This window comes from Aulostomus chinensis, chromosome 5, assembly GCF_037954235.1.
Source record: "Aulostomus chinensis isolate RoL2024-O1b breed Wild chromosome 5, RoL_Achi_v1.0, whole genome shotgun sequence".
Taxonomy (NCBI): Eukaryota; Metazoa; Chordata; class Actinopteri; order Syngnathiformes; family Aulostomidae; genus Aulostomus; species Aulostomus chinensis.
In genome coordinates this window covers 10911644-10937573 of record NC_141324.1, presented here as the reverse complement: position 1 = coordinate 10937573, position 25930 = coordinate 10911644, and the positions used below count along the sequence as shown (strand labels likewise).

Genomic DNA, 25930 nt, shown 5'->3' with positions numbered 1-25930 from the left:
CATGTCGTCACTTGCTAAATTGGGCAGTGGGCCAGAGAAAACTACGGTAGCGTAGTTGCACACCGAAGCCATGTTAACTTTAGTTCATTCCGACTGGCGAAGCCGGGTGTCATTAGCGCCGACATGTATTACACTCTTACTGTGTTTAACCTTACGTTTTGCCAGCAGCTTTAGATTTGCCTCAACGTCACCCGCTCTGGCCCCTGGGATGCACTTTATGCTTGCTGGAGTCTCTACCTTCACGTTGCGGAGAACAGAGCTGCCAATGACTGATGTCGGCTTCACAGCGGGGCTGCGAGCAGCAGAGCCGACATGTAGAGTTTTACTCTCAGCGGGTGTGTCGCTGAGTGGGGAAAAGCGGTTGGAAACATGAACGGGTTGGTGGGCAAACACGGGCTTACTGTGTCTAGGTTTCCCTCGTGATGTCACCCAGCGGGACTGGCTAGTTCCCGGCTGCTCGGGAGCTGCAGGGGAGCTGCTAGCAGTGGCTAGGTTAGGTGGCTCCACACCCGCTAAGGTGGACTGAGAAGCTCCTGAAGCTAAGGGACTAGCGCTAGCCTCCATGGTGCGGAGCCAGGTCTCTAACTCACTTTGCCTTGCCTCCAGGACTACAAACAAACTACACTTATTACACGTACCATTAACACTAAAGGAGGCAGAGGAGTAACTAAACATCTGGCACATGGAGTAGGAGAGGGAAGGAGAGGTGGGGGGGAGAGGCGGAAAAAGAGAGAGAGCAGCCATAGCTAGTATGCTAAGGTGAGCTAGTGGACCTGTGGCAAATATAACAAATAGAACGGGGAATTTCAGAGAAAAGTCCTGCTAAAGACTTAAGTGACAGAAACCTATGTATTACACCAAAACGTAGTATACAGTGGTGCTTAAAGCGATTAAGTTAGCAGTGCACCTGAGGGAGGATTGAGAGAGTCGAACAACACAGCGACAGGATTACAGGCAGGAAATGACCTGGCAGGAAGCCTGAGCCTGAATGGAGGCTCCATCTGGAGGTTGTTGCACAAATCTTGCGTCACTTCAGGACAGCAATAGCCAATCTGTTTGCCTCCAATTTTCTGCTCTCTGGGAAGGGACAACCCACCACTCGGTACAGACGCTCTGGCCCACCAGTGGCCTCAAGGCCTGCTGTATACCTTTTCCCGCTTTCAGCCTTCTCCATCCCCTCTAATAGCAGTGATCTTGGTGGCCCTAAATTGACCCTACTTGCCATGGTTCTCAGAAATTGTATCACTCTGGAATGGAACTCCCATGGGAGCTCCCTAATCAGAAAGACCTGTTGCTGAAGGCACATGGCACCTTGTTTCTCCCGTTCCTGCAGGGCCTGAAACTGTGGGCATAGCCCCTGAAATGGCAGAATTCAGGGCCCTAGGCTTGTCAGAGGCAGTCATCCAAGCACTGGAGTCGGCAAGGGCACCTTCTACCCATGCGGCATATGCTTTTCATTGGGGCAAGTTCACCTCTTGGTTTGAGGCCCATCATGTGGCCCCCTCATTTCCACAGCGCAACATATCCTGCCACCCTCAGAGGCATGGTAGCAGCGATTAAGGTTTCATGAATGGGGAACCATAGTCTGTCGGGATGCTGATGTGCCCTCATTTCACAATTCTTGAAGGGTGCCCAGTGACAAACAGTGCGACCTTAGGCACCAAGCGTGCCCCTGTGGGACTTCAAAAGAGAGTTGGGGGCACTCCAGCGAGCCCCTTTTGAGCAAATCGAGACAGTCGAGCTGAATTGGCTATCACTGAGGACTGCTCTACTTCTAGCTGTCTGCTCAGCTGAATAGGGAATGGAGCAGCTAAAAATGGGGGAGCTGCATGCTTTGTCCATCAGGAGTATTGTAAGCTGCTGCCTGCAGCCTTACCCCACCTTCCTCCTAAAAGTACTCTCCAGAGCAAATCTGAACTAAATCATAAAGCTCAGCCCATTGTCCCGCACTCAGAAGGACGATGGAACTGGGCATCAGGCGTCAGCCCTATGCCCTGTCATGGCACTGTTGTGTGATATGAATCACGCAAACTCTGTGCACAAGACAGACCAGCTGTTTGTATGCTTCAAGGCAGAGCACTTGGGCAAATCACTGTCATTGTCAGGACTGTCCAGATGGGTAGGAGAGGCCATCCGACAGGCCTAAACAGAAACAGATGGGCCAGCTCTCCTAGGGCTCCATGCTCACTCAACAAGGGGCATGGCAACCTCAAGGGCACCATGGCAGGATGCTTCTCTAAGGGAGATTTGCTAAGCGGCCACCTGGTCAACACCCTCAACTTTTGCGAAAAAGTATTCAATTACCATAGCAGCTAACCCATCCTTTGGAGAGCAGGTGCTAGCCGCAACTAGGCCCTGAAAGGGAGCCTATTTTTGTGTTTGTGTGTGTACTCTTGCTTCCAACACTGAGGCCCGAGGGGCCCAGTTTATCATTTGTTCAACTCATGCAGCCTTGCATACTGAAGGTATCTGAGTTTCTTCACCCCTCAGTGACACCCTTGGATCTTGTCGGGTTGGAAGGCCCAGTATGGTGTCTCACCACTGGGCTCAAGGCAAGGAGCACTGGCTTCTGGCAGTGCCATCAGGCCTGGGGGTTTGTAATTAGTGTAAATAGTTCATTTATCTATCTGTCTATCTATCTGTCTATTTGCACTTGTGCTGGTCTGCACGGCCTCCCCATGGGGTGTCTTACAGAGGTTCCCCATAATATGTACAATGTAATGGGTGGAGAGAGCTCGAAACGATTGACAATGTTGGGTTACGGGTGTAACCTTTGTTTTCTGAGTGAAGAGACTATCTCCCCACCAGAGAGCCACTCGGAGGCGTGTGCCGATCAATATAAAGCGCTAATCCCATGCCAACTCTTGTGTTTTATACAACACTTATCAAGGGCATGGCCAGTACAACCGGTGTGTCTTTAAGAGTATCCACATTGCACAATCCAGTAGGTCAATTCCCCATACATATGTAATATGTAATGGGTGGAGAGATAGTCTCTTCACTCAGAGAACAAAGGTTGCACCCTAACTGAACGTTCCCAACCTTTGTTGGTGTCTGATGCCTAAAAGGACCTGTGAAACATTCATCATTTCTATTTTCCTCGTAAGAAATGAAAAACAGGGAAACTGAATTCAATTTTCCCCTTTTTGTTTATCAGATCAATTCATAATTCAGATTTTAGAGTCATCTTTCTAATTTTATATTCGTAGATATTTAGATAGAAAAATGGAAAATCAGGAAGTTTCTGTGTCTGCTACACCAGACTCAACTTTCTTGTGATTGGCTGGCAAGGGGCGCTTGTCCTGCCAATTCAACTTAAATCTGATCGACTGGCAGGGGTCAACATCAGGTCATGACTGCTTAGTGAACACTACACTGTGGTGGTTTTCCTTAAAAAAAATGGTTGGAATAAATTAAAGAAGAGACACAGATTGATATTGTCCTAAATAAGAAATGTGTCATGTGTTTGAGGGTTAGGACCAGGGGTTAAGTCTCACAATAATAGTTATGTGACAAACGTCAGGGCGGGACAGGGCAAGATCTGGAGACAGGGATGCTGATGAAGGCTTTTTTGGCTGTAAATGGACCCTAGAGAGTAATGAACTGGACAGAGCAGAGAAAAGTCCATACTTCTAAATAATACATTTGTCAGTTTTAGTGGAATTGACTTCCATCAACTTCATATGGAATGAAGCTTGAAGACAAATGCTTGTCATTATTCATTGGTTATATAAATCAGCGTCAAAAATTTTGTCAATAAAAAGTCAAAAAAACTATTTCAGATACAGACTTGATTTATTCTACATGACAAAAAAAAACATACTTAGGGAGACACCGTTATACAGCAGGAGGTGCCTCGGGGACAGACATTCCTGAGGGCACTTTACTCTCCATCAAATCCTTTCTGAAAGAAAATGAATAAAACATTTACAGTATTAAAACAATAATATATTACAGTAATACTACTCTGTATGTTTTTATTAGACCTGTCAGTCGATTAAAAAAATTAATCCGATTAATCTTATGGTTGTCCAAAGTTACTCACGATTAATCACAAGTGATACTTAAGATTGCTGTACTCCGGTAGAAACTAAATTCAGCTTTCAGTGAATGCATATCCCTTTTTCCTGTCAAGACTTCCATCCGGCAGGGCTTTGAAGTTGAACTGTCCATTTAAAACTGACATATTCTTTTCTATGTTCATCCTACCTTAACACTCATCTGCTCTCAGTTGTTTACAAGCTGCAACCGGCTGCATCTCACGTGTGTGACGAGAGGTGCGTTCACTTCTGGTTTTCCGCAAATTACGGCATGGCCAAAGGGTCAAAAAGCACTGTGCGTGTTAATCATGATAAAAAAAAAATATAGGCGATAAAGGGATGTTGGGTTAACTAGTTAATAACACGTTAACACTGACACCTATAGTTTTTTTTTTTGCCTCCGTGCTGGTATTTATATATTTTGGGTTGTCCATCTATATGTATGTCCTGTCATCCATCCATCCATCATCCATCATTCATTCATCCATCCATCTATCCATTTTCCACTGCTTATCCGTTAAGGGTGGCGGGGGTTGGAGCCTATCCCACCTAACTTTGGGCGAGAGGTGGGGTTCACCATGGACAGGTCGCTAGCCTGTTGCAGTGTCGTCCTGTTGTCATTAACGTAATATCTCTGGAACGTCTTCCGCCAATTTCTCCAAATTTGGCTCAAATGCCTGCTGGGACTCAAGGATGAACTGAAATCCTTTTAGTGTTCAAAGGTCAATGTCACTGTAACCCCATAAAAACGCAATATCTCAGGAAGTCCAGGTGGAACTATTTCAAAATTTGACACAAACATCCACTGGGACGACTGGATGAGGAATATTTCCAGGATGCTTTAGGACATTTCTGGGACTCAACAATGATCTGGAAAAGTTTTTGTGGTCAAAGGTTAAGTTCAATCTGACATGGACACATGATAAAGGCAAACAACTGTTATCCTGTATTTCTAATCTTAATTCAAGGTAGTACTCTTTGTATCTTTCCGTCATAATGGATGAACCAGTGTGTGATGTGTCTTCTAAACCAGTGGAGTGTTGTAAAGAATACCTCATTGTCATTTTGGATGCCATTGCTTGATTTTCTCATCTGTTTAAATTCTTCTTAATTTTCAAAGTGTACGATCTTGATACCAACCTTTGAACCCACAACACGACTCTTGGCACGTAGCTTGTTGACCTGAGACTCTGCAATATCAGCTCTCTCTTCAGCTTCATCAAGCTCATGTTGTATCTTACGGAACTTGGTGAGGTTACTGTTGGCCTGCTCCTCCTTGATTAGCAAAAACACCATGATACAAGTATTATGAATTCTTGGTTTCACAGGTGAAATGCAAATTTCACTTTTCAATTCATAATACTTACAGCTTCCTCTGTAGCTTTCTTGTAGGATTTGACCTTCAGTTGAAGTTTGTCCACCAAATCTTGAAGACGGGCAAGATTTTTGCGGTCCTCTTCAGTCTGCATACAAATTGTCATTTGATTGCAGTTTACACACCCACAATTTAGATGCAGAATTAATGTTCAGCCACAGTCTCACAACCATGTTTTCTCAAAGATGGTCTATGAATGTCAAATTATAATATTTTAACATTTTAAATATATTTCAAAAGGATTTTTGTCAAAAAAAAATCATCCGCTGTCATGAAACACCAGCAAACCAATCCACAGCTGCTGACCTGACCTCAGCAAGCCTCATTGGAGCTGAACTGTGGAAAGTCTAAGTTTTGCTGCTGTTTCACCCCCACGGGGCACCCATGGAGCAGAACCAGAGATGGGTTTCATTTTTGAGGGAGTGTCAGTCATGTCAGGTGGGAATCTGGGGGGCCTGCTCAAAAAAAATGTGGCTCCTGCAGTGTATGTGCTGCCTCTCACATCCCTTGAGTCTTGTTCTTTCAACAGCTTCAACACTGTCTCCTACTGTGGAGATGCGTTTTTGTTTTTTGTTTTTTGTGATGTTTCAAGGTCACTGCACCATTTCATGACCTGAGACAACAGACACACAGAATTTCTACAAATCCAAAAAAGCTTCACCCCAACAAACCCTGTCAGTGCTTATGCGCTCAGCGGATGTTGGATAGAGTTCCCACTATGAGTCTGTGGGCCAAGTTTAGTCTTTGTATGACGTTATACTGGAAAAACTGGGTGCGTTTGCAGAGGGCTCAGGCAAGACCAAGATAGTTGCAGGGTTTGTCCCGCAACAAATACAGACCCAAAAGTCAATCTTCCACTTGTTGAATTTTCTAAGCTGTTCGTGCCAGTGATAACGTGACAAAAAGCCTACAGTCCCATCTGTTTTAGTGACTGACCTCATCCAAAGAAACTTTGGCTATATTTAGGAACAACCCAGATGAGGAATTTGAGAGAATCATCAGTCTGACTAATGACCTCCTGAAAAAATGATGTGTAGACCTTGGATGTAGCAGGCAAAGAAATACTTTGCAATTCTGCTGACTTATTTATGACCTCAACAGTGGTCAGGTGAGTTACTTGGACTTAAATTCTTTGAAGATTTTGAATCTTGACAGTGAGCTGATGGAACTTCAAGACCAGTTTATGAATGACTCCTGTGGACTAATGAAGGCTGCTGCCTCCCTGCTGCCCACATCAGACATGTTGGGCCAGCTGTAAATATTAAGGTGATGAGCAAGTGGTAAGAACTTGAAGTGGAGGAGCCCCATTGAGTGTATTTGGGCAGCTGCTCAAACAAAAGCTGCATCGGGGGTCAATTGTATCCTTCCTTTATTGATGTCAGACTCTGAATGAACAGTTTGCCTCCTGTTTTGATCACAGTGCTTGTTGCAAGCTGTTCTGGGGAGAAGCTGTTTCCTACAGTGATCATGACAGAGCAACTGTGTACATATATAGTGTACTGAGAGACATGGACGTCAAAGAGTACATGAAAGCATCATGTGTTCGATGACAGTTACACCTGAGCAATGTATGGTTATATTTGTTTCTATGTTATGGCTATATTGTTGTGTTTTAGAGAGGGGGTACACTGTGAAAGTATATTCCTCAACTAGGCTTCTTCCTGTGCTAAAACATCCTATAAGTCACTAAAATTAAGCTCCATAGCAGCACAGTAGAAGCACTGTACGCCATGGGCAGCACTGTCAGAGCCAGAAATGTGAGTGTCTCTTTGTCCTCTGTGCAGAGTAGTGGAATGATCTGCCTCAAAAACTACGACTTGTTGACTTTTACCAGTTGCTGTTTTGTCACTTAATACCCACTTTATAATTTCTGATAAGTCATGGAAATAATTTCTGAGTGTGCACCAAAGGAGTCCTATTTCTGACAATGCTACTGATGTGCATATACCATACTGTTACTGACAGAAGCAAATTTTGGGTTCAAATGGATATAGTTACCTGATAGGTGAGCTCTTTGATGCGTCTTTCATACTTTCGAACACCCTTTGTAGCATCACTCGCCTTTTTCTGCTCATTTTCCACCTCATTTTCAAGTTCTTTGACCTGAAGAATGGAGGGTATCATTACTAAAAGTTAAAGATCACCATCTCATTTATCTTACAATTGGAAATATTGCCAGATATGACCTGACAAACTCACCCTGGCCTCCAGCTTCTGCACCTGCTTCTTCCCTCCCTTCATGGCGATCTGCTCAGCTTCATCCAGACGGTGCTGCAGGTCTTTGATGGTTTGCTCCATGTTCTTCTTCATGCGCTCCAGGTGAGCGCTGGTGTCCTGTTCTTTCTTCAGCTCCTCTGCCATCATGGCAGCATCAGTAATGGCCTTCTTGGCCTTCTCCTCAGCATTCCTGCACTCCTGAACTGCTTCCTCCACCTCAGTCTGAAGCTGGGACGCATCAGCCTCCAGTTTCTTCTTCTGGTTTATCAGACCCGTGTTCTGGATATTTTTTAGGACAACAGATGGAAGAATCAGAGAAAGTATGTTTGCTGCACTTCAGAAAAGTAGAACTTGTGAGTTCTTTACAATATCCAAGACCATCTGAGAGTGAAGTGGGATTGAGAGTGTTCTCTGTGTCCGACCTGGGAGTGCAGTAGCTGCACCCTCTCGCTAACATCCAGCAGCTCTTGCTCAGCAAGTTTCCTGCTTCTCTCTGTTTGCTCCAGAGCAGCCCTCAGTTCCTCCAGTTCAGCTTGCAGCAGGTTGTTGCGTCTCTCCACAATGGCAATGTTCTCTCGAAGATCATCATTGGCCCGAACAGACTCATCCAGCTGAATCTGGCAATCCTGAATGGGAGGAAATTCACCTCATTAATGTTGAGCATCACTCTGAATTGGAACCGTCCATAGCAGGTCAGTTTCTCTCCCCACTTTACCTTCAGATGTGCGTGAACGGACTTCAGTTGTTTCTGGGCCTCAGCTGCCTGCCTGTTGGCCTGGCTTAACTGGATCTCCATCTCATTCAGGTCGCCCTCCATCTTTTTCTTCAGACGGAGGGCCTCGTTCCTGCTGCGTGTCTCAGCCTCAAGAGAACTCTGAAGAGTATCCACAGTTCTCTGGTGGTTTCTCTTTCCTTGCTCCATCTCCTCGTCTTTCTCGGCTAGCTTGCGCTCAATGTCTGCCTTGACCTGATTGAACTCAAGCTGGACCCTAAGAATCTTTCCTTCCTCGTGCTCCAATGAGGCCTGGAAATACAGAAAGCATGTCCATTTAAGAGAATTTCATTTACAAAGCACGTTAACCAGATCAATTGTATGCAGGACCTGTAGTTGAACTCGAGGGCAGTGCCTAAGCACTGAGTCTCAAGAACAATTAAGGTAGGTCATTAACTATCTCATTCTAGCTCGTCACCCAGAAATGGTGAATGACCGTAAGGTAAGGAAGCAGCATTCCAGGCCAGACATGCTAGAGACTCTCATTTCTGCTTTAAATACCTGCAATTTCATTCTTTCAGTGGCTCCTCAAATTTTCTGACGATAGAGAAGGGATACAAAATGACTAGACTGGTAAAATTGAGAGGTTTCCCTTCTCACTCATGCAGGTAGACAGACTCAACCCTCTAGTAAGATGAGAGTGCATGTGTGAGGCACTTGCTTGTTCAGATCATCTACATTGTACCTGTATGTTGTTTGGGTTCCTACATTAGACAGAACAACAAACCTCTGCCTCCTCCAGAGCTGTTTGGATGTCAGACTTTTCTTGCTCCAGCTGCTTTCGTATCTTCTCAAGCTCATGAATACTCTTTCCACTCTCACCGATTTGTTCAGTGAGCTCAGATATTTCCTCTAAGGGTCAAAATAGAACAAAGTGTCGTGTATACGTATATAAAATATACATTCATTTTTTATACTTCTTTGCTAACAAAGATATCTTTACTCTTGCTAAGTCCGTTTACTTCATCATAAATGATTCCCACCGTGGCCCCAGAACCCTCTATACCACTGAACAATCTCCTCCTTCTCCCAGCTCCTCACCGTACCAACAACCTGCTCCTTCAAGCTCCCCCCCAAATCTCTCCTATAGAAGTGCCATCTTGTCCTCGGAAAATTTCTTCCCAACCTTTTCAACTTGTCACTCACAAAAAAGTATTGTCCCCTCTACCTTCAAAACTGTCACTGGCTTGATCCATTGAGCCTCAACTCCCTGAATTTATCTCCCCTTCCCCCGGAAAACTTTGGAACACCTTGTTGCCACAGAAGTCAAAATCCCCCTGCTCTCCAATAGCTTACCTGAACCCCTCCAGGCTGGTTTTCATCAACTCCCCAGCACAAACGCACACCTCCACAGAGTACTCAAAAATGTCCTCACTCGTGCTGACAAGTGCTGCCCGAGCACTCAAGGGAAACCTTTGAAACTGTGAGCGATAACATCTTGTTGATATTGTCTTGATTGATTGATTGATTGATTGGGTTTGTTTCAAACAGTAAAAATAAAGACAGGAACAAGAAAATAGATAAATTATCAGACTGACAAACAAATACACAAAAAAATGTAAACAAAACACATACTTGAAACGGGGTAAAAGGAAGCGTTCTACTTTATCTCCTTTCACAACCCTTCCTCCGGTACGTCCACAGTCTCACAAGGTGTTCCACAAGATCCTGTACTCAGCCCGTTCCCCTTCATCGTCTACATCATACATCTAATTCTACTTTCACCATTACGCAGATGATACTCTGATTTACCATTTACAATTTAAAATCTCCCACACAAGCCACTCCTCTCCATAATCAATTTATGACTGTTGGCAAAAAATCCTGGATGCAACAAAACATCTCAACAGTGAAAAAACTCAACTCCTCATCAGTTCCAAGACAACCTTCAGCAAAGTAGATAACAACCTCGATAAATAAAGCATCTCACTTCTGTATGGCATCAACGCTAGCTCCATCAATGGACTCCATCATACTCAAACTTATTTGTCTTTAATGTATTTTGGTTAAGCAACTTTGAGTTCTAAAAAGCACTTTATGAATTTTATTTACTTTTGAAAGTTTTTATGATGCCTGACCTTGTAAGTTCTTGTTCTCTCTCTTCATGGTCTCCAGATGATCCAGAGATTCTTCATAAGAGTTCTTCAGTTTGAAGAGCTCAGTGCTCAGAGCTCTGGCTTCCTTCTGAGAGCCCTCCAGCTCACACTGAGACTCCTCATACTTCTGCTTCCACTCAGACACAACCTGAAAATAGTCCATGTCTTAGATGATCAATTGTGCCTAGTTTGAAAATAACAAGAATAAGATTTACACCTTGTCAAAGTTTCTTTGCTTCTTATCCAGAGCAGCAGCAGCAGCATTCGACCTCTCCACATCCACCATGAGATCTTCAATCTCATTCTGCAGTCTGTATTTGGTCTTCTCCAGAGAGGAACATTTAGCATTCACCGCTTCTACAGCCTCCTCGGCGTCCTGCAGACGCTGAGCCAGCTTCTTCCTGGATGATCATGGAATTTATGTAGTGAACTGCTGTCAAATTTTGACAAGTGATAGTAGCTGTGACTTACTTGGCCTCCTCCAGTTCTTCAGTCCTCTGGATGGCGTCAGTTTCATACTTGGTTCTCCACTGAGCTACCTCAGAGTTGGCCTTGGACATGCTGCGCTGCAGCTCAGCCTTGGCCTCCTGCTCCTCCTCATACTGCTCTCTGAGCAGGTCGCAGTCGTGGCGAGCAGACTGCACTGCATGGGCTAAAGCATTCTTGGCCTAAAAAGACATTGAACATTTACTTGCATCACATTTTACAACACTTCACAAGTACCCTCAAATTTTCCCTCCAATGTATTTGCTACCTTGACTTCCTCCTCCAGTTGTCTTTTAAGGTCCTCAATTTGTTGAGTGTAGGACTGTTTTCCTCTGGTCAGTTGAGACACCAGAGAATCCTTCTCCTCAAGCTGCCTTGAAAGCTCACCTAGTTTTACAGAAAAGAATAAAATGCGAGATTCCAAACACAAAACAACTGCACGTGGTTCAAATCAGATCCATACCATTCTCAGTTTGAAGTTTTGCCTTCTGCATGTTGAAGTCATTGATGGTTCGTTGTCCCTCTTCTGCCTTTGTTTTATATTCAGTCATCTGGTCTTCCAGAGTCCTGGACATTTTCTCCAAATTATTCTAAAGAAAACCAGCAATTAGTCATCAAAATGAATGAAAGGAAACTCCCTGACAATAAAGAAATGCTTATCACCTGATGGATAGTAAAAACAATACAACAAACAAAAGTTCACCTTTGTCTTGACAATCTGTTCCATGTTTGAAACCACATCATCCAGTTCCAGTCTGAGCTCGCTCTTCTCCTTCTCCAGTTTCTGCTTGACCCTCTGCAGGTTGTCAATCTGCTCCCCCAGGTCAGCAACACTGTCAGCTTGTTTCTTCCTCAGTGTGGCAGCCGTGGCTTCATGTTGCAGAGTGGCCTCTTCCAGGTCTCTGCGGAGTTTCTGGAACTCAGCCTCTCTCTTCTTGTTCATCTCAATCTGGGCCGTCGTGGCTCCACCAGCCTCCTCCAGCCTCTCACTTATCTCCTCCAACTCTCTGGCCAAGTCTGCTCTCTGCTTCTCCACCTTGGCCCGGGCCGCTCGCTCAGCCTCCAGCTCCTCCTCCAGCTCCTCGATGCGGGCCTAGACCAAAATAAACAAAAAAGCAATAAATAAAAAACAGGATTTGAATATGACATTTTTGCATTTGCACATCTTACATCCTTGTACAACAGCATTGTGTTCAACACTACCTGCAACTCCTTCAATTTTTTCTGGAGCTGGGCACTCATTGCTTGTTCATCTTCTACTTTGCCATATAGCTGGCTAATTTCAAAATCTTTCCTGTGAAAGAAAAAAAGTAAAAATTTCTTCCATTTGTTAGTCAATACAAATATCTTGTCATGAGTTTTTATTGAATTTTCTTGGTTAGAGGATTACTTTTTCAGCCTCTCTTCAAGTTGCTGCTTGTCATTTTCAAGGTCCATGATACACTCTTGAGCTAACTTCAGGTCTCCCTCAAGCTTTCGCTTCACTCTCTCAAGGTCCATACGTACTTTCTTCTCCTGCTCGAGGGACCCTTCGAGCTGTGGAGGATCACAATTACAGCCTTTCACTGTCAACTCATTTACTCTAAATAGCAATAAGAGCAGGATTCTTACATCATCCACTTGCTGCTCCAGCTTAGCCTTGGCCTTGGTCAGAGTGTTGACTTTGTCTTCTTCACTCTGCAGGTCATCCAGCGTTTGCTGATGAGCTTCCTGTAAGGCTTTCTTCTCCTTGGTCAACTTGGCAATGATTTCATCCAGGGCAGCCATTTCCTCCACCAAGTTCTTCACCTGAAAATTAGGAAATGAGTATTATAAACAAGCAAGGCAAACCAACATGCTTCTTGTTTACACACTGGATATTGAGGGCCCTAGAAATAATGCAGTTTTCACACCTTGTTCTCTGTGGCATGTTTCTCTTTCTCCACTTTAGCCAGAGTTAACTCCAAGTCATCAATGTCTTTCTTCAGCTCAGAGCACTCGTCCTCCAGTTTCCTCTTCTTCGCCGTCAGTTCTGCATTCATCTCCTCCTCATCCTCCAGTCTCTCTGTCAGCTCTTTAGCTTTTGCCTCCAGTTGGATTTTGTTTTTGATCAGACCTTCGCATCTTTCTTCAGCGTCACACAAATTATCTTGCTCCTGCCAAATAGTTATTGCCATCAGCGTTAGCGGATAGACTGATGATGCTGTCATCGAAAAACAAAAGTGGGCTTAGTGCTGTTCTCACCGCTTGAACTTGGAGCTGCAGGTCATTCTTCTCTTGGAGAAGAGAAACCATTTTCTCTTCTAGTTCCTTTCTACGGGCTTCAGATTTGGCATAAGCTTCTTTTAACTTGAGGAATTCTTCCTTCATGTTGGCCATCTCCTTCTCTGCCTCAGCAGATCTCAGCAGAGGTTTGATCTTGAAGAACAGCTTCATCCAGGGCCAATTCTTGACCCCCATGAATGAACGGATGTTCCATTGGATTACCAGTAGAGCATCCCTGCCAGATATTTATTCATAAGAAATATTGTAACATGACATCAATGCAAGTAATAACACTCTGGGCAATTCCAACAAGCCTAACTGGTTCTGTTCATCAGCAGGTTCATGAAAAACCAAACCACCAAAGACCTTTGACACACCTGCAATATGAAAATCTCTCTATGACCTTTTCACATGACAAGGCGTTGTATTAATACACACCGTTCATGCACTGATTGGTGTGTATTTATTTCAGGACATCAGCTGATGAGGCAGTCCTTCAATATGCCCCAGGAGAAACGAAGAACAGAGACACTGGTGCACCCACCGACCGACCTGCTGTCATGGATGCAAACACGCTGCAGGTTGGGTTTCACCCAGATCCAGTATGTGAGGCATTCCAGAGCTTCATGAGTGAGCAACAGAACGTGTTAAACTTTGCTCAGCACTTTTGAGAATGAAAGCTTTCGATTCAGCTTGAATTCCTCATATTTTTGCAAATTCACTTAAAAAATGAAACTAGCCATTCATCCATCCATCCATCCATCCATCATTCATCCATCATCCATCCATCCATCCATCCATTCATCCATCCATCCATTCAACCACCCATCCATCCATCCATCCATTCAACCATCCATCCATCCATTCATCCATCCATTCATCCATTCATCCATCCACCCATCATCCATCCATCATCCATCCCTCCATCCATCCCTCCATCTTCTCCCTCTTCTCCTGTTCAGGGTGTTGGGGGTGGAGCCTATCCCAGCAGCCTTCCCCCTGGACAGGTCACCAGTCCATGGCAGGGCCAACACATAGAGACAGACAACCATTGGCTCTCCCAGCCACGCCTACGGTCAATTTAGAGTCTGGATTAACCTCGTCCCCTCTTTATGTCTTTGGACTGTGGAGGAAGCTGGAGTACCAGAGAGAACCCAGCAGGAACAGGGAGAACATGGAGACTCACACAGAAAGACTCCGTGCTGCAGCCGGGGCTCCACCCACAAACTTCTTGCTGGGGGGCTGCAGTGAGGACCACTGCTCTACCGGGCCTCCCCTCAATAATGAAATAATTCATTTAAAAGTCAGATTATCAAAATAATCTGGTGAGCCAGATGTCATTTGGGGTTAGTTTTGTCCTGTCCACTTGTTGCCAAACACTGCCTTGGATTTCCACATCAGTGCAAACATGCCACTTTTGCAATCAAACAAAGTTTTATGCAATTTTGTCAGGTGCCTGCGAAAAGTGTATTCAGTACTATGTTGTTGTATGCTGCATGCTATGGGATCTAAAAATAGTGTTCATGTGGATTTACGTTCAGTCACTTTTTTCATAAGGATTTTGTGAAGGCATACGAGCACACTCTCACTTTCCTTCTCCAATGAACCTCTGTTTGTTTTTTACCTGATGAGACACTCCTGTGTCCATCAATTTTTCAACCTCCCTCCCAACACTGACACCATTTTAGTGACTATAGTTAATTTCATTGGGCTGTGTGGCTTCCTACTGAGGGGGGAAGGTAAACCACATGTAAGTGATGCCTTTGCCAAAAAAAAAAAATGGAGCTGCAAATGTGTGGGTTTTTTTCTCCTTTGGTGAGGGGGGAGGGGAGGGGTGAGATAACCACCTCAGTAATGATGATTGGCTAAGAGAAAGTAAGATTTCATGTTCAGCCAACCAGAGACATCAGGTGGGCAGGTGTTGACACACAAACCAGCATGTAGCAGCACACACACACACACACACACACACACACACACACACACACACATAACTATCAGAGATGACAAGTCCGGAATCGCGGGAAAAACAGCGTTTTCAAGATGTACGATAGGCACTACTTTAACTTCTTGGAGGTTGAAGGCCAAACGTCCATGTTGAGTGTAGGTGACGTCGTCCCAGAGCAAAGAGGCCGTCAACGTCCAGTGTTAGCAGCTCCAGTTTAGTGAAGCGCCTCTGGACGGCCCAGGCCTCTGCTAAAATAGAGGCCAGAAGCACCGCTGACACCGCTAATGGTGACAGCAACAGGTGCTGCTCACTTGAGCTCTGCTAACAAAGAAGGACAGGAGCCACGCATCCAAGCAGCCAAAGCTGGATTTTTCTGCCCAGCTCCAAAAAACTTGTGACAAAGACAGAACTTAAGGAACTAAGAGGCCGTGATGTTGTTGAAAACAGGCCGCCGCTGTCAGCAGGTGATTCTGACTCCTTCAGAGCCTCAGAGGAGAGGAGGAGCGGCTCCGCCTGCAGGACGACATTTTCTAAATACTTAGATGAAGAGTACACTAAAATGAACGTCAAGCTCAAAAAAGGACTTGAACAGTTAGAAAAAAATACAAAATCTTTGAATCTCAGTTACTAACTCAGTTACTTTTTGGGAGAAGTAACTGGTAACTATAACTAATTACTTTTTCAAAGTTGCGTGCCCAACACTGGTGAAATCACAATTATGATGTGGCTGGGAGAGTCAATGGTTGTCTGTCTATATGTGTTGGCCCTGCCATGGACTGGTGACCTGTCCAGGGGGAAGGCTGCTGGGATAGGCTCCACCCCCACCACCCTCAACAGGAGAAGAGGGAGAACATGGAGGGATGGAGGGAGGAATGGAGGGAGGAATGGAGGGAGGGAGGGAGGGAGGGAGGGATGGATGGATGGATGGATGAGTGGGTGGATGGACAGATGGATGATGGATCGATGTCAAATGTTTTGTTCATTTGTCAATTGGTCACAAATGTGTGTGTCATGTGTCAAATGTCATGTGCTCATCTGATCAAAGCAGACAACGCAGGGTTGGGCCATGTCTTCCAGACTAAACCCTGCACCCCTATTTCATACATGGAAATGCTCTTTCCTGTATCGGCAACTCATTAACATACATTCTAATCTCAAGTGAATTGGTCGAGGGATCTAATCGTGCGTAAGATAAACGTGATCGATATCAATATGTGTTTTGTTGACCACATTTCCGTTATTAAGTTATGAAGCGCATTTAACACACTTCAACTACTTTGGGTATCAAAATGTGTTTTTCTGGTCCTCACCAACACCTGTGCAATGCCTACCTATGTGCCTTTTGGGATTTTAATCAATATTTGTGCAGTTGTGCCAAAGGTTTAGCTGAAGTATCTTCGTGGCATCATTGGCTTTCATGCTGAATATTGATTACATTGCATGTGTGAAAAAACTTGAATATTTCTCCTTTGGTTCAAAGTTACTGCAAAGCACTGAGACGTCCCATGATCTGATGATTCTTCAACTCAGACATGAGTAGCTTTTTTCTTCTATGACAATTCACTCATAAAATTACGACCAATTAGAATTAATATCCACATAGACTGAGATCATGCCTAAAGACTGAGCCACACCCTCCAGACACCAGAGCTGAATTGGTTCGATCCGTGCATGAGGCAGTACTTTCATGAAGGCCTTACTTTAATGTGTGCTAACTTCATGAATTTCTGTGCAGCCCAGTAGAATAGCTTTTCTGAATCGAGTGTGATTGGTGAAAAAATGCATAAAATGTCATTTTGAGTGAGTCCTCTTTTTCGTTCCTCTGCCCAGATACTGTCCATGGCACGAAGGGCACATACCTGCGTTCCACAATCTTCTGAAATTCAATTCTTGCCAGAACACCTCGTGACCTTGCCTGGATCCTGGTGATGATCAAAGCTAAACGATCATCTCGCATCTCCTCCAGCAGACCAAGCAGCCCAGCTTTGAAGAACACCTGAGTTTGGCAAACACATGAGATCAGCAGTTGAAGGTCATGACTTGTGCTGTTCAAGCCAACCATAGTTCTTTGTGTTGATAGTAACATGAATGAAAACGTTTGATTTCCAAATCCAGAATATATGATAACCCTGTGCAGTTCCAAATAATAAAGCAAAATTGTTTGTGTCCCACCTACCTTGGTGTGCCCCAGTTTGTACTGGTTATGGTCGATATCCAGGGAGCCCAAAAGTTTCTCTGATGCTTTCTTGTTATCAATGAACTGTCCCTCGGGGATAGCACTGGGGTTCAAAATACGGTACCTTTGCAAAAACGGTAAAAGAATACTTTTGTTATTTAGATAAACTCCAGCTTTATGACTGTGTTTCTAACATACCTTAGAATGTACCAAGAGATGGCAAATAAAATAACTATCTGACACGGCAGAACTGCACAATTAAAATCAATATGTTCTTTCAGTCAATATGTCACCGATTTATACACCTGAACACACCTCTGTTTGAAATCTCCATAGAGGATCCTGTTGGGGAAGCCCTTTCTGCAGATCCTGATGCCCTCCAGAACGCCGTTACAGCGCAGCTGGTGCATCACCAGAGGGTTTTCCATGGCCCCTGGAGTCTTGGTCTCATTGGGGATGATGCAGCGTACAAAGTGAGGGTGAGTAGACCTCAAGTTGGTCATCAGCTTGTTCAGGTTCTCCTGTTAGTTCCCCACATAGCACAGAAGTGACACCATATGTAAACAGCAACTCAAGGTGGGAATGTGTCTTTGAGAGGAACCCTAACCATCTCACCCTGTGTAAAGCTGATACTGTTTGAAAGGATGACCCTTTCTTCTTGCTCCCACCTTTTGCCTTGCCTCCGGACTCTTGAGCTGAAAATCATTGTTTCATTAGTTATGTAATGGTGTAACATTTTAGAGTCCATCTCATTGGTTTGAATAGATTTACCTCCCCAGCTATTTACCATGACAGGACAAAAGGGAACTGGAAGACTACGGGTATCCTCTGGTTCTTTTGGAAGGGTTAAACGTTCATAAAAATAAAAGTATGGTAAAACTTTACCCAGTCCAGGCACTCAGAAGGATGAAAAGTATTTATTTTAAGGGCTAAACCATTTAAATAACACCAACGCGTGTCAGCTCACCAGCCTTCATCAGGGTGTATTTACCATGACGCTTAGGTTGAATGCCTCTGGGGGTGGTGATGCCCTGACATAATCGAACAATGGTTGGATGAAAGATTGAACTTATCAAGTTACATGTTTGCTTCATTTTAAAAATTGTGTGTAGTGAAAATGGTACGTTTGTCATTTTAAGGAACTTTTTAAAGTATTTATATTATTTTTAACTGTATGATGACGTGCAGTTGAGCAAATAAAAGGGGTATCTGTCAGCGTTGCTCTCCAACATGAGTCACTGCTCCGTTATCTGATGAAGCTGTCTGTTTCTTTAAATACTGACCTGCATCGGCTCCAGCGTAATTCGCAAAAAGAAGAGACAAAAGCTTGAGAGTAGATTTCTGGTAGAGTGCAACGACAGTCTCATTCAGAGGGTCCTTGTTCTTCACCAGCCAGTTGTTGATGTTATAATCAACAACTCCAGCATAGTGCATGAGAGCAAAATGGGCCTCTGGTTTCCCTTTGACAATTCTGGGCTTCTGGAAGTTGGCTGACTTCCCCAGATGGTTGTCATAGAGCTTAGCTTTGAAGGTGGTATCACTGGCTTTGGGGAACATGCACTCCTCTTCAAGGATGGACATGATCCCCATTGGCTGAGGAGAACAAAATATGTGCCTTATAAAATATATTTATAGTTATTCATCGCATTCTTGTACGGACATTTAGCAGCCACATCACTCACCTTTTCAATCAGGTCTATGCAGGCCTGCAAGTCCATACCAAAGTCTATGAAGGTCCATTCAATTCCCTCTTTCTTGTACTCTTCCTGCTCCAGTACAAACATGTGGTGGTTGAAAAACTGTTGCAGTTTTTCATTGGTGAAGTTGATGCACAGCTGCTCAAAGGTGTTGAACTGGCATGAAAACAGAACACAACACTTATTTCCACAGTAATCTCTTTGTTATGGGCAAGTACCTGAACAAGGAAGTAGAATGACGTCTTCTACAAGAAATAATTGAAAGAACTCACGTCAAAGATCTCGAACCCAGCGATGTCCAGTACACCAATGAAGTACTGGCGAGGCTGCTTGGTGTCCAGAGACTGATTGATACGCACAACCATCCACAGAAACATCTTCTCATAAACAGCCTTGGACAGAGCGCCGACGGCATAGTAGACCTAGTATGGAAATAGACTTAAGAAAGACTTGTAGAATCAAACATCACAATATAATAAAAAATGTTATGTTCTTTACCTGAGCAACAGTTTGTCCCTTGGTGACCCACTCGTTTCCTACTTTGACTCTGGGATGAAGGAGACCTTTGATGAGGTCAGCAGAGTTCAGACCCATCAGAAAAGCTACTTTGTCAGCATCTGAGGAGGAATCGTGGTATTTTTTATGTAGAGCATCAATATGTCATCAAGCTTTCATTAGTTTCCAATATCATTATATCACCTTCAGTGCCGTCGGCCTCGGCCTGCTCCTCTCGCTGCTTCTGCTTGAACTTCATGTTACCGTGATGCATGATGGCGCCAGTCAGCTTGTAAATGCTGTTCTTCTCTTCTTGAGTGAAGCCCAGCACATCAAAGGCATCCTGGATAAAATGGGAATACTTTTACTCACACAGGAGTGCTCTTCATGATGTGGTAGCCTAGAAACATCAACCCACATTACCTCGTTATAAATTGGTTATTATCTCATTAATATCATCATAATACATTTTTCAATCCAAATTTTGCAATTGTGTAACTCACCAATTCCCTCTTTCTTGAGCTCTTCCTGCTCCAGTACAAACATGTGGTGCTAAATCATTTTGATTATTTTATCTTTAAATGTGTTTTCCAGCCATTACAAACACTATATATCACCTATTGATAGCAATTAAGGCTTTCGTACTTGGTAATTACATTTTATGACTGAATTAGTTACTCTTCATTATAAAACCAACTATTACCATGTTATTACTGAGCTAGATTGTGTATGCCCAGGAATGTGTTTGACATTTTAAAAGTGTTGAAGCCATGAATGGATAAGATTTTCAGCTTCAGCTCACATCAGTGGCCATCAGCTCCTCGGCATCATTAATGGAAGCGACTGTCGTCTCTCCTTGGGAGATGAAGGCGTAGTCGTAGGGGTTGTTGGTGATCAGCAGCATTTCTAAAATGATGGTGCATTAAGATAGGAAGAGGAAGAATTTTATGATACAATGCATATTTGTACAGTAAGACTTATCGGTCATGGATTTGTACCCTTACCCAGAAGTTCAGGCTTGGCCTGAGACAAGATCTGGTAGAAAATGTGGTAATCTCTCTCAGCTTTGAGCTGGTAGGTCACACGGGACTTTTCCAGAAGGTCTGTTAGAGAAGTCACTTGTTATGGTGGTACATTGATAGGTTGATAGATCAGGCTTTTAGCAGCTGATAAGCACTTTCATGAATACCTTAAAAACCAAGCTACTTACAAGTTTCAATATCAGCAGAGGCCAATTTTCCTCGGTTATCAAAATGAATGCGGATAAATTTACCCTAAACAAAGGAGAGGCACTTGTTCATTCCTCCGGATGCACATCAGTGGAAAACTTTCTCTTCAGAAGCCCACAGACACTCACAAATCTGGAGGAGTTGTCATTCCTGATGGTCTTGGCATTCCCAAAGGCTTCCAGAGCAGGGTTAGCCTGGATGATCTGGTCCTCCAGGGTGCCCTGATGTTTTTGAGAGAGAGACACATATAATGTATAATATAATAAGTTTTCTTTGCAATTGAAGTTTTAAGTTCTTTTAACAACTATGCATTTGATTGGGATTTATTCCTAAATGTATTTTGCAGTAAAAACCTTTTTCTCTGCAGCTGGATCTTTCTTCCCACTCGGAACAGCAGCGATGCTGGCAAAGTACTGAATGACACGCTTGGTGTTGACAGTCTTTCCAGCACCAGATTCTCCGCTGAGTAGAGACACAACAACTTAGACAAAAACCAACCACCCTAAAGCACTGAGGAAGTTTGTTCACTTACGTGATGAGAATTGACTGATTTTCTCTGTCTGTAAGTCAAAGAAGTGATCCCAATATCAGTAACGAGTGATGTAAGAATGTCATATTCAAACCAGGTAACTGCCTAAATATAGATGGCACCTGACAGCATGTACTGGTAGGCATTGTCAGAGATGGAGAAGATGTGAGGAGGTGCTTCACTCCTCTTCTTCCCTCTGTAGGCAACAACCACCTCCTGGTTGTAGACTGGCAGCCACTTGTAGGGGTTGACGGTGACACAGAACAGCCCTGAGTAGGTCTGACACAGAAGAGAGGATGGAGCTGTCACATGCTGACATGTCTCTGTCTGTGGATGCAGGTGAACCATGAGACCACGGGCTTACATAGATCATCCATGCTGCGTAACGCTCTTTGAGGTTAAACAGCACCGCTGGTTCATGCAGGAAGGTGAACATGGCCATGTCTTCAATCTTATCAAACTTGGGTGGGTTCTGAGGGTGTACGTCACACTCCTTCACTGTCACGGTCTGCACAAACAACACAGCACATCAAAAGCAGAGACTGAGACTAGGGTTGCCACACAGGTGAGCTACAATGATCCACATGTGGAAGAATGTACCTTCCCAAACTCTGTTTCAGCAGTGACTTTGTCTCCATCACGGCTAGAGATGGTTGCTTTGACGTACTCCACCTCAGCGTCAGGTACGAAGCATTCCTTCTTCATGTCAAACGGACGAGTCTGGGCTTCTAAGCGCTCCTTGTCTGATTTCCGAAGAAAAGATGCAGCAGCCCCAAACTCTGCCATGGCAGCGTCACCCATTTTTCAACCTGTTACTGATATACAACATTGAAATCATTATAGAATGTCTGTCGCACAACTTTTCATCCACCACATTAGTCAGCAGCATTGCACGTTTCTGAGCATGTATACGGTTAGAGGTATTATTGTACTGTAGAGTGTGTTGGCAAAGATGTTGAAATTTATAAAACATCAGCAGTTACCTGCATTTGTCTCCATGACCATGTGACTCATTGAGCTACTGTACAGATTAGAGAAAAGTTTCAACGAAATCTTAGCCGAAAATTTTCCTTTTTAAAAAATTGGCTACACAATTTGCCATAATCTCTTAATGAGATATTAAACCATAAAATAAAATAAAAGTTGGATTTGGACCAAAGTGGGGGAAAGTGCAGTTACTCAAACATTTCACATTCAAGGAAATACAAGCAATTTTCACTGGGCGTAGTCAGGGTCCAACGACTGGATCCAAACAAGATTCCAAAGCAGACCAGCATCCCGTTCCTCCGGCCGTGGCAGTCTGAGCAAAGACTCAGTTAAATAGATGCTCTGCTTACCTTTGACTCGGAAAGCCTCAGGCAATGAAATGATGAGCCCCCGTAGCTGAGGGTAGCCCCCTCCCTTAATAAAGCTTCTCTATTGACCAAATATGGGGTGAATCGGGAGAGAATGGTTGCTCTTAATGGGCAGCTACTGCTATTTGTTGCTCCCACTGAGGATGGGGCTCGGAGGGAGGGTGGGTGAGTGTGCAGGCTTGACATCCACTGACTCTTGTTTCATTCATGTGTGGGCAAGATATCCGAATAGCTATGAATTAATCCACTCGCTCAGGTTGAGTGTGATGTCACAAGACTCCTTTGTCATGTGCTAACAATTAGTTGATATTATTGTTTATTGGGGGAAAATCATCAACTGAATATCTGCTTTTTTAATTGCCAAAAAATTGAAATACAGCAAGAGTTCAGATGATCCGTATGAATTCAGGGTCAATGAGTGTTCCTTTTTCATCAGCAACACCAGGCGATTTCACAGCAGAAAAAAAGGATGACCAAACAAGGTCCAGGATGGGAATTTGTTCCCCCAATAATCTGCTCTGAGCACGGCTCTGTGCTTATCACCTGAAGATGTGTACTTCAAAAGAGAAGGTCAGTTATGTGGCAGTAGCTGACAAGGGCTGCAGCTGTCTAGGTCAGGCTCTGCTGGCTCCAGCTGGGTCTGCAGTCTTTGTCCTGGCATTGTTCTCTTTCCTTTGGCCTTGACGACAAAGATAACCCTGTGAAATTCTTGTCTGGATGGTTCTCTCGGATTGAGCAGGGCAACCTTTGAGGGCAGCAATATGGCTGAACTGCATTCTCTCCTGTCATGATTGACACGGATCAGCAGCTGCACAAATGTACATATTTATACGTGTATCCTTGTCTTGTCTTGAAACATCAACCAGCCAAGGCACTGCAGATGGAGATGAGCCCGTGGCTGCAATCTGGTGTATTAACACATTAAAGATCATTGATATACTCTGTCCCTTCTTTGAATAAAGAACAAAGTAAATTAATATCCATAGACACCTCATGGTTTCCCAGACCACCAGCTTGAGCTTCTCTTCATTTGGGTTATTATGTACTTTATCTCTTTATTTCATATTGCAGGACGACAACATTAAAATAAAGGTCTGGGCTTCTGCAATAAATTTCAGCTGTATATCACAATACTTTTTCACAATACTGTATGAATATACCTGGATTGTAGTATGGAAGTATTGTGAAGGAAGTGGATTGTGACCCATACATGTAATAGCAGCTACACACAGTGTGTTCATTCACAGTTTGTGCATTCCCAGTACATGGAACTCCTAGGACCTGCACTAGTCCATCTTGGGTGTGTGATCAGGATCCTGAACACGTCTTTAAGTGAACCAGAAGATTTTTCATTTTTGTGATTGGACAACAGCAGCACAAGTGGTCTTTATAAAGAGGAGTACAGTAGGAACTAAACAGTCTTAATTGTGTAATCATCCCTACACATGATTGGCTTGCCAGCGCAGTTCTTTTGAGTAAACTGATGTGGAGTGCAGTTGTTTCGACCCTCAGGCTGATCCTGGATCAGTGAGGTTTATAATGAACGCTGAAGGAATTCGTTCCTTCCAGACCTCGCCGTAGTAAAGAGCTTCTATAAACTTCCATGTTGACTCTGTACAGGCCACTTTCTTGACTTCCCTCTGCTAGACACAAAGACAGCGTAGTGAAATGTGTAACCCTAACCCTGGAGGATTGGAGTTTCGTAGATCCACTGCTGAGAAGATTCTCATGCCAACCACACGCCAATGTCAAGGAGAACAGGAGGAAATGTCCATGCAGGTGCTTGTGGTTGTCAGGTCAATGACCTGATCCGTGTATCCAGTACCTTGGAGATACTGCAAGAGTTTCATCACTTGTGTTACCATACTACCATCAGTCTTCAGTTTCACTTCATATTTTGTTGTGATGTCAGTAGCTGTTGCCAAAGCAGGAACAACCATCTCTCAGCCAGGTTTCCACCAGTGATCCAAAGTCACCACTGAAGCATCATGGAAGCGCTCTGTGAAACAGCCAATAGGAGAGCATCCTCTCACTGAGCTGACCTGTGATTGGCCGAAGTCTCCCCATCTCCTCAGAGATGAAAACAGTGAGACAGGGAGGCAAGAGGAGGTACAGACGTTTAGTTTCACTCCAGGGACTTGAATGACATCAGTGTGAAGGACTCATGCGTGAATATGGATCTGAAAATAATGGCAGGTCTGTGGTGTTACGCCATGTTCCAGTGGACCTTGTGAGAGCTGATGTGCGTTGTTGCTCTCATTGTCAGCTGTTTCATTTTCTGTGAACCAACCTTCCTCTGTGCTATGTCACCTTCCTGGCTTTCATCACCTTCTCACTGTTTCAGGACACAGTCTCCTCTCAGTTGTTGGCAGTCGAGGGTGAAAACAAATGCCGTCCCCTTGATAATGCAGTTGTCAGTGGTGTCAGCTAATTACGCTTAAGCCATTTATAAACATCCCAGTTTTCACTGCTCACACAAACAAGGCTCCGGCACAAAGCACGAACATGGCTGGAGTATTTTTGAGTGGTGGTATTTATAAATTCATACTCTATCTGCAGATGTACGAATCCTTGCAGGACCTGTCCTGTGACATCGAGGTCAGCACACAATGCCAAACTGATATCTGTGGTTGCAAGCTTGTGCATCAGTTTGTCCCTTGTGCTCTGAGATTGAGTCAAAGAGGAGCAAAAATGCAGATTAGGATTGCAATTTAGACACACGTATGGCTTTCCTATATACGCCAAGACATTCAGCCTCCACATTAATAGTCTGGAAGAAACCATTCCATACGTTTGCGGTGCAATAAAGTCAGTAATTTAATTTTCCTTGTTTTTCCATTGTCAGTATTTTGACACAGAAAGAGAATTCATCTGGAAGAGGAGAGCCTTTTTTTTTTATTGTCATATTGCACACACTGATTCACACATCAGAGCACTTGGCAAAAAGCTAAAAATACTTGTTCTGGTTCATCTGCTCAAAAAGTTTGTTTATGAGGAACAAAATAGACTAGAAATAATAAATACATAAATCAATGAGTAAATAAATGCATATTTGTATTTTTACATTCAGGTATTTACATTTTTTAAAATTTTCTGTACTGTGACATTTCTTCATTTCTACATTTCTACACTGAATATATTTCTGTCTGTATGTTGATAAGGTGTGTGCCCCGAACATCAGTCTCAAGCAGGATCGGTTAATTTAGCATGTAAGGAGGAGGCGGCCTCATAAAAAGCCATCAGCAATGGTACGAAATAGCCTCAGAGGGGC

The 25930-nt window shown here is 43.8% G+C and overlaps 1 protein-coding gene and 1 long non-coding RNA gene across 3 annotated transcripts in view; one reads left to right on the top strand and one right to left on the bottom strand.

Moving 5' to 3' along the window:
- The window catches only part of LOC147261175 (uncharacterized), a 33173-nt gene extending 16123 nt beyond the window's left edge, over window positions 1-17050 (top strand). Inside the window, exon 3 of the long non-coding RNA XR_015115710.1 lies at window positions 17009-17050. This is a non-coding gene — a long non-coding RNA (uncharacterized LOC147261175). The remainder of the gene's footprint in view (window positions 1-17008) is intronic.
- Window positions 3827-22673, bottom strand: LOC147261174 (myosin-7-like). 2 transcript variants are annotated; one of them, XM_086203099.1, is made up of 38 exons: window positions 22642-22673; window positions 21905-22119; window positions 21669-21812; window positions 21427-21583; window positions 21308-21335; window positions 21129-21237; window positions 20904-20996; window positions 20757-20820; window positions 20551-20649; window positions 20349-20452; window positions 19751-19889; window positions 19550-19668; window positions 19324-19473; window positions 19037-19207; window positions 18638-18947; window positions 17970-18049; window positions 17670-17875; window positions 17355-17478; window positions 17038-17174; window positions 13210-13465; window positions 12879-13121; window positions 12598-12774; window positions 12377-12522; window positions 12190-12280; window positions 11690-12079; window positions 11450-11576; window positions 11255-11373; window positions 10972-11168; window positions 10718-10901; window positions 10483-10648; window positions 9132-9256; window positions 8348-8656; window positions 8055-8258; window positions 7615-7911; window positions 7414-7518; window positions 5408-5503; window positions 5181-5315; window positions 3827-3904 (listed from the first exon to the last, which is right to left on the bottom strand). In XM_086203099.1, exons 2-38 carry the CDS (start codon window positions 22103-22105, stop codon window positions 3884-3886), a joined length of 5823 nt encoding a protein of 1940 aa, XP_086059225.1. In that variant the 5' UTR covers window positions 22106-22119; window positions 22642-22673; the 3' UTR covers window positions 3827-3883. The 2 variants fall into 2 exon arrangements, with proteins under 2 accessions (XP_086059225.1, XP_086059224.1); XM_086203098.1 differs by lacking the exon at window positions 3827-3904 and having other exon boundaries at window positions 4391-5315.
- Window positions 22674-25930: the final 3257 nt, after the last annotated feature.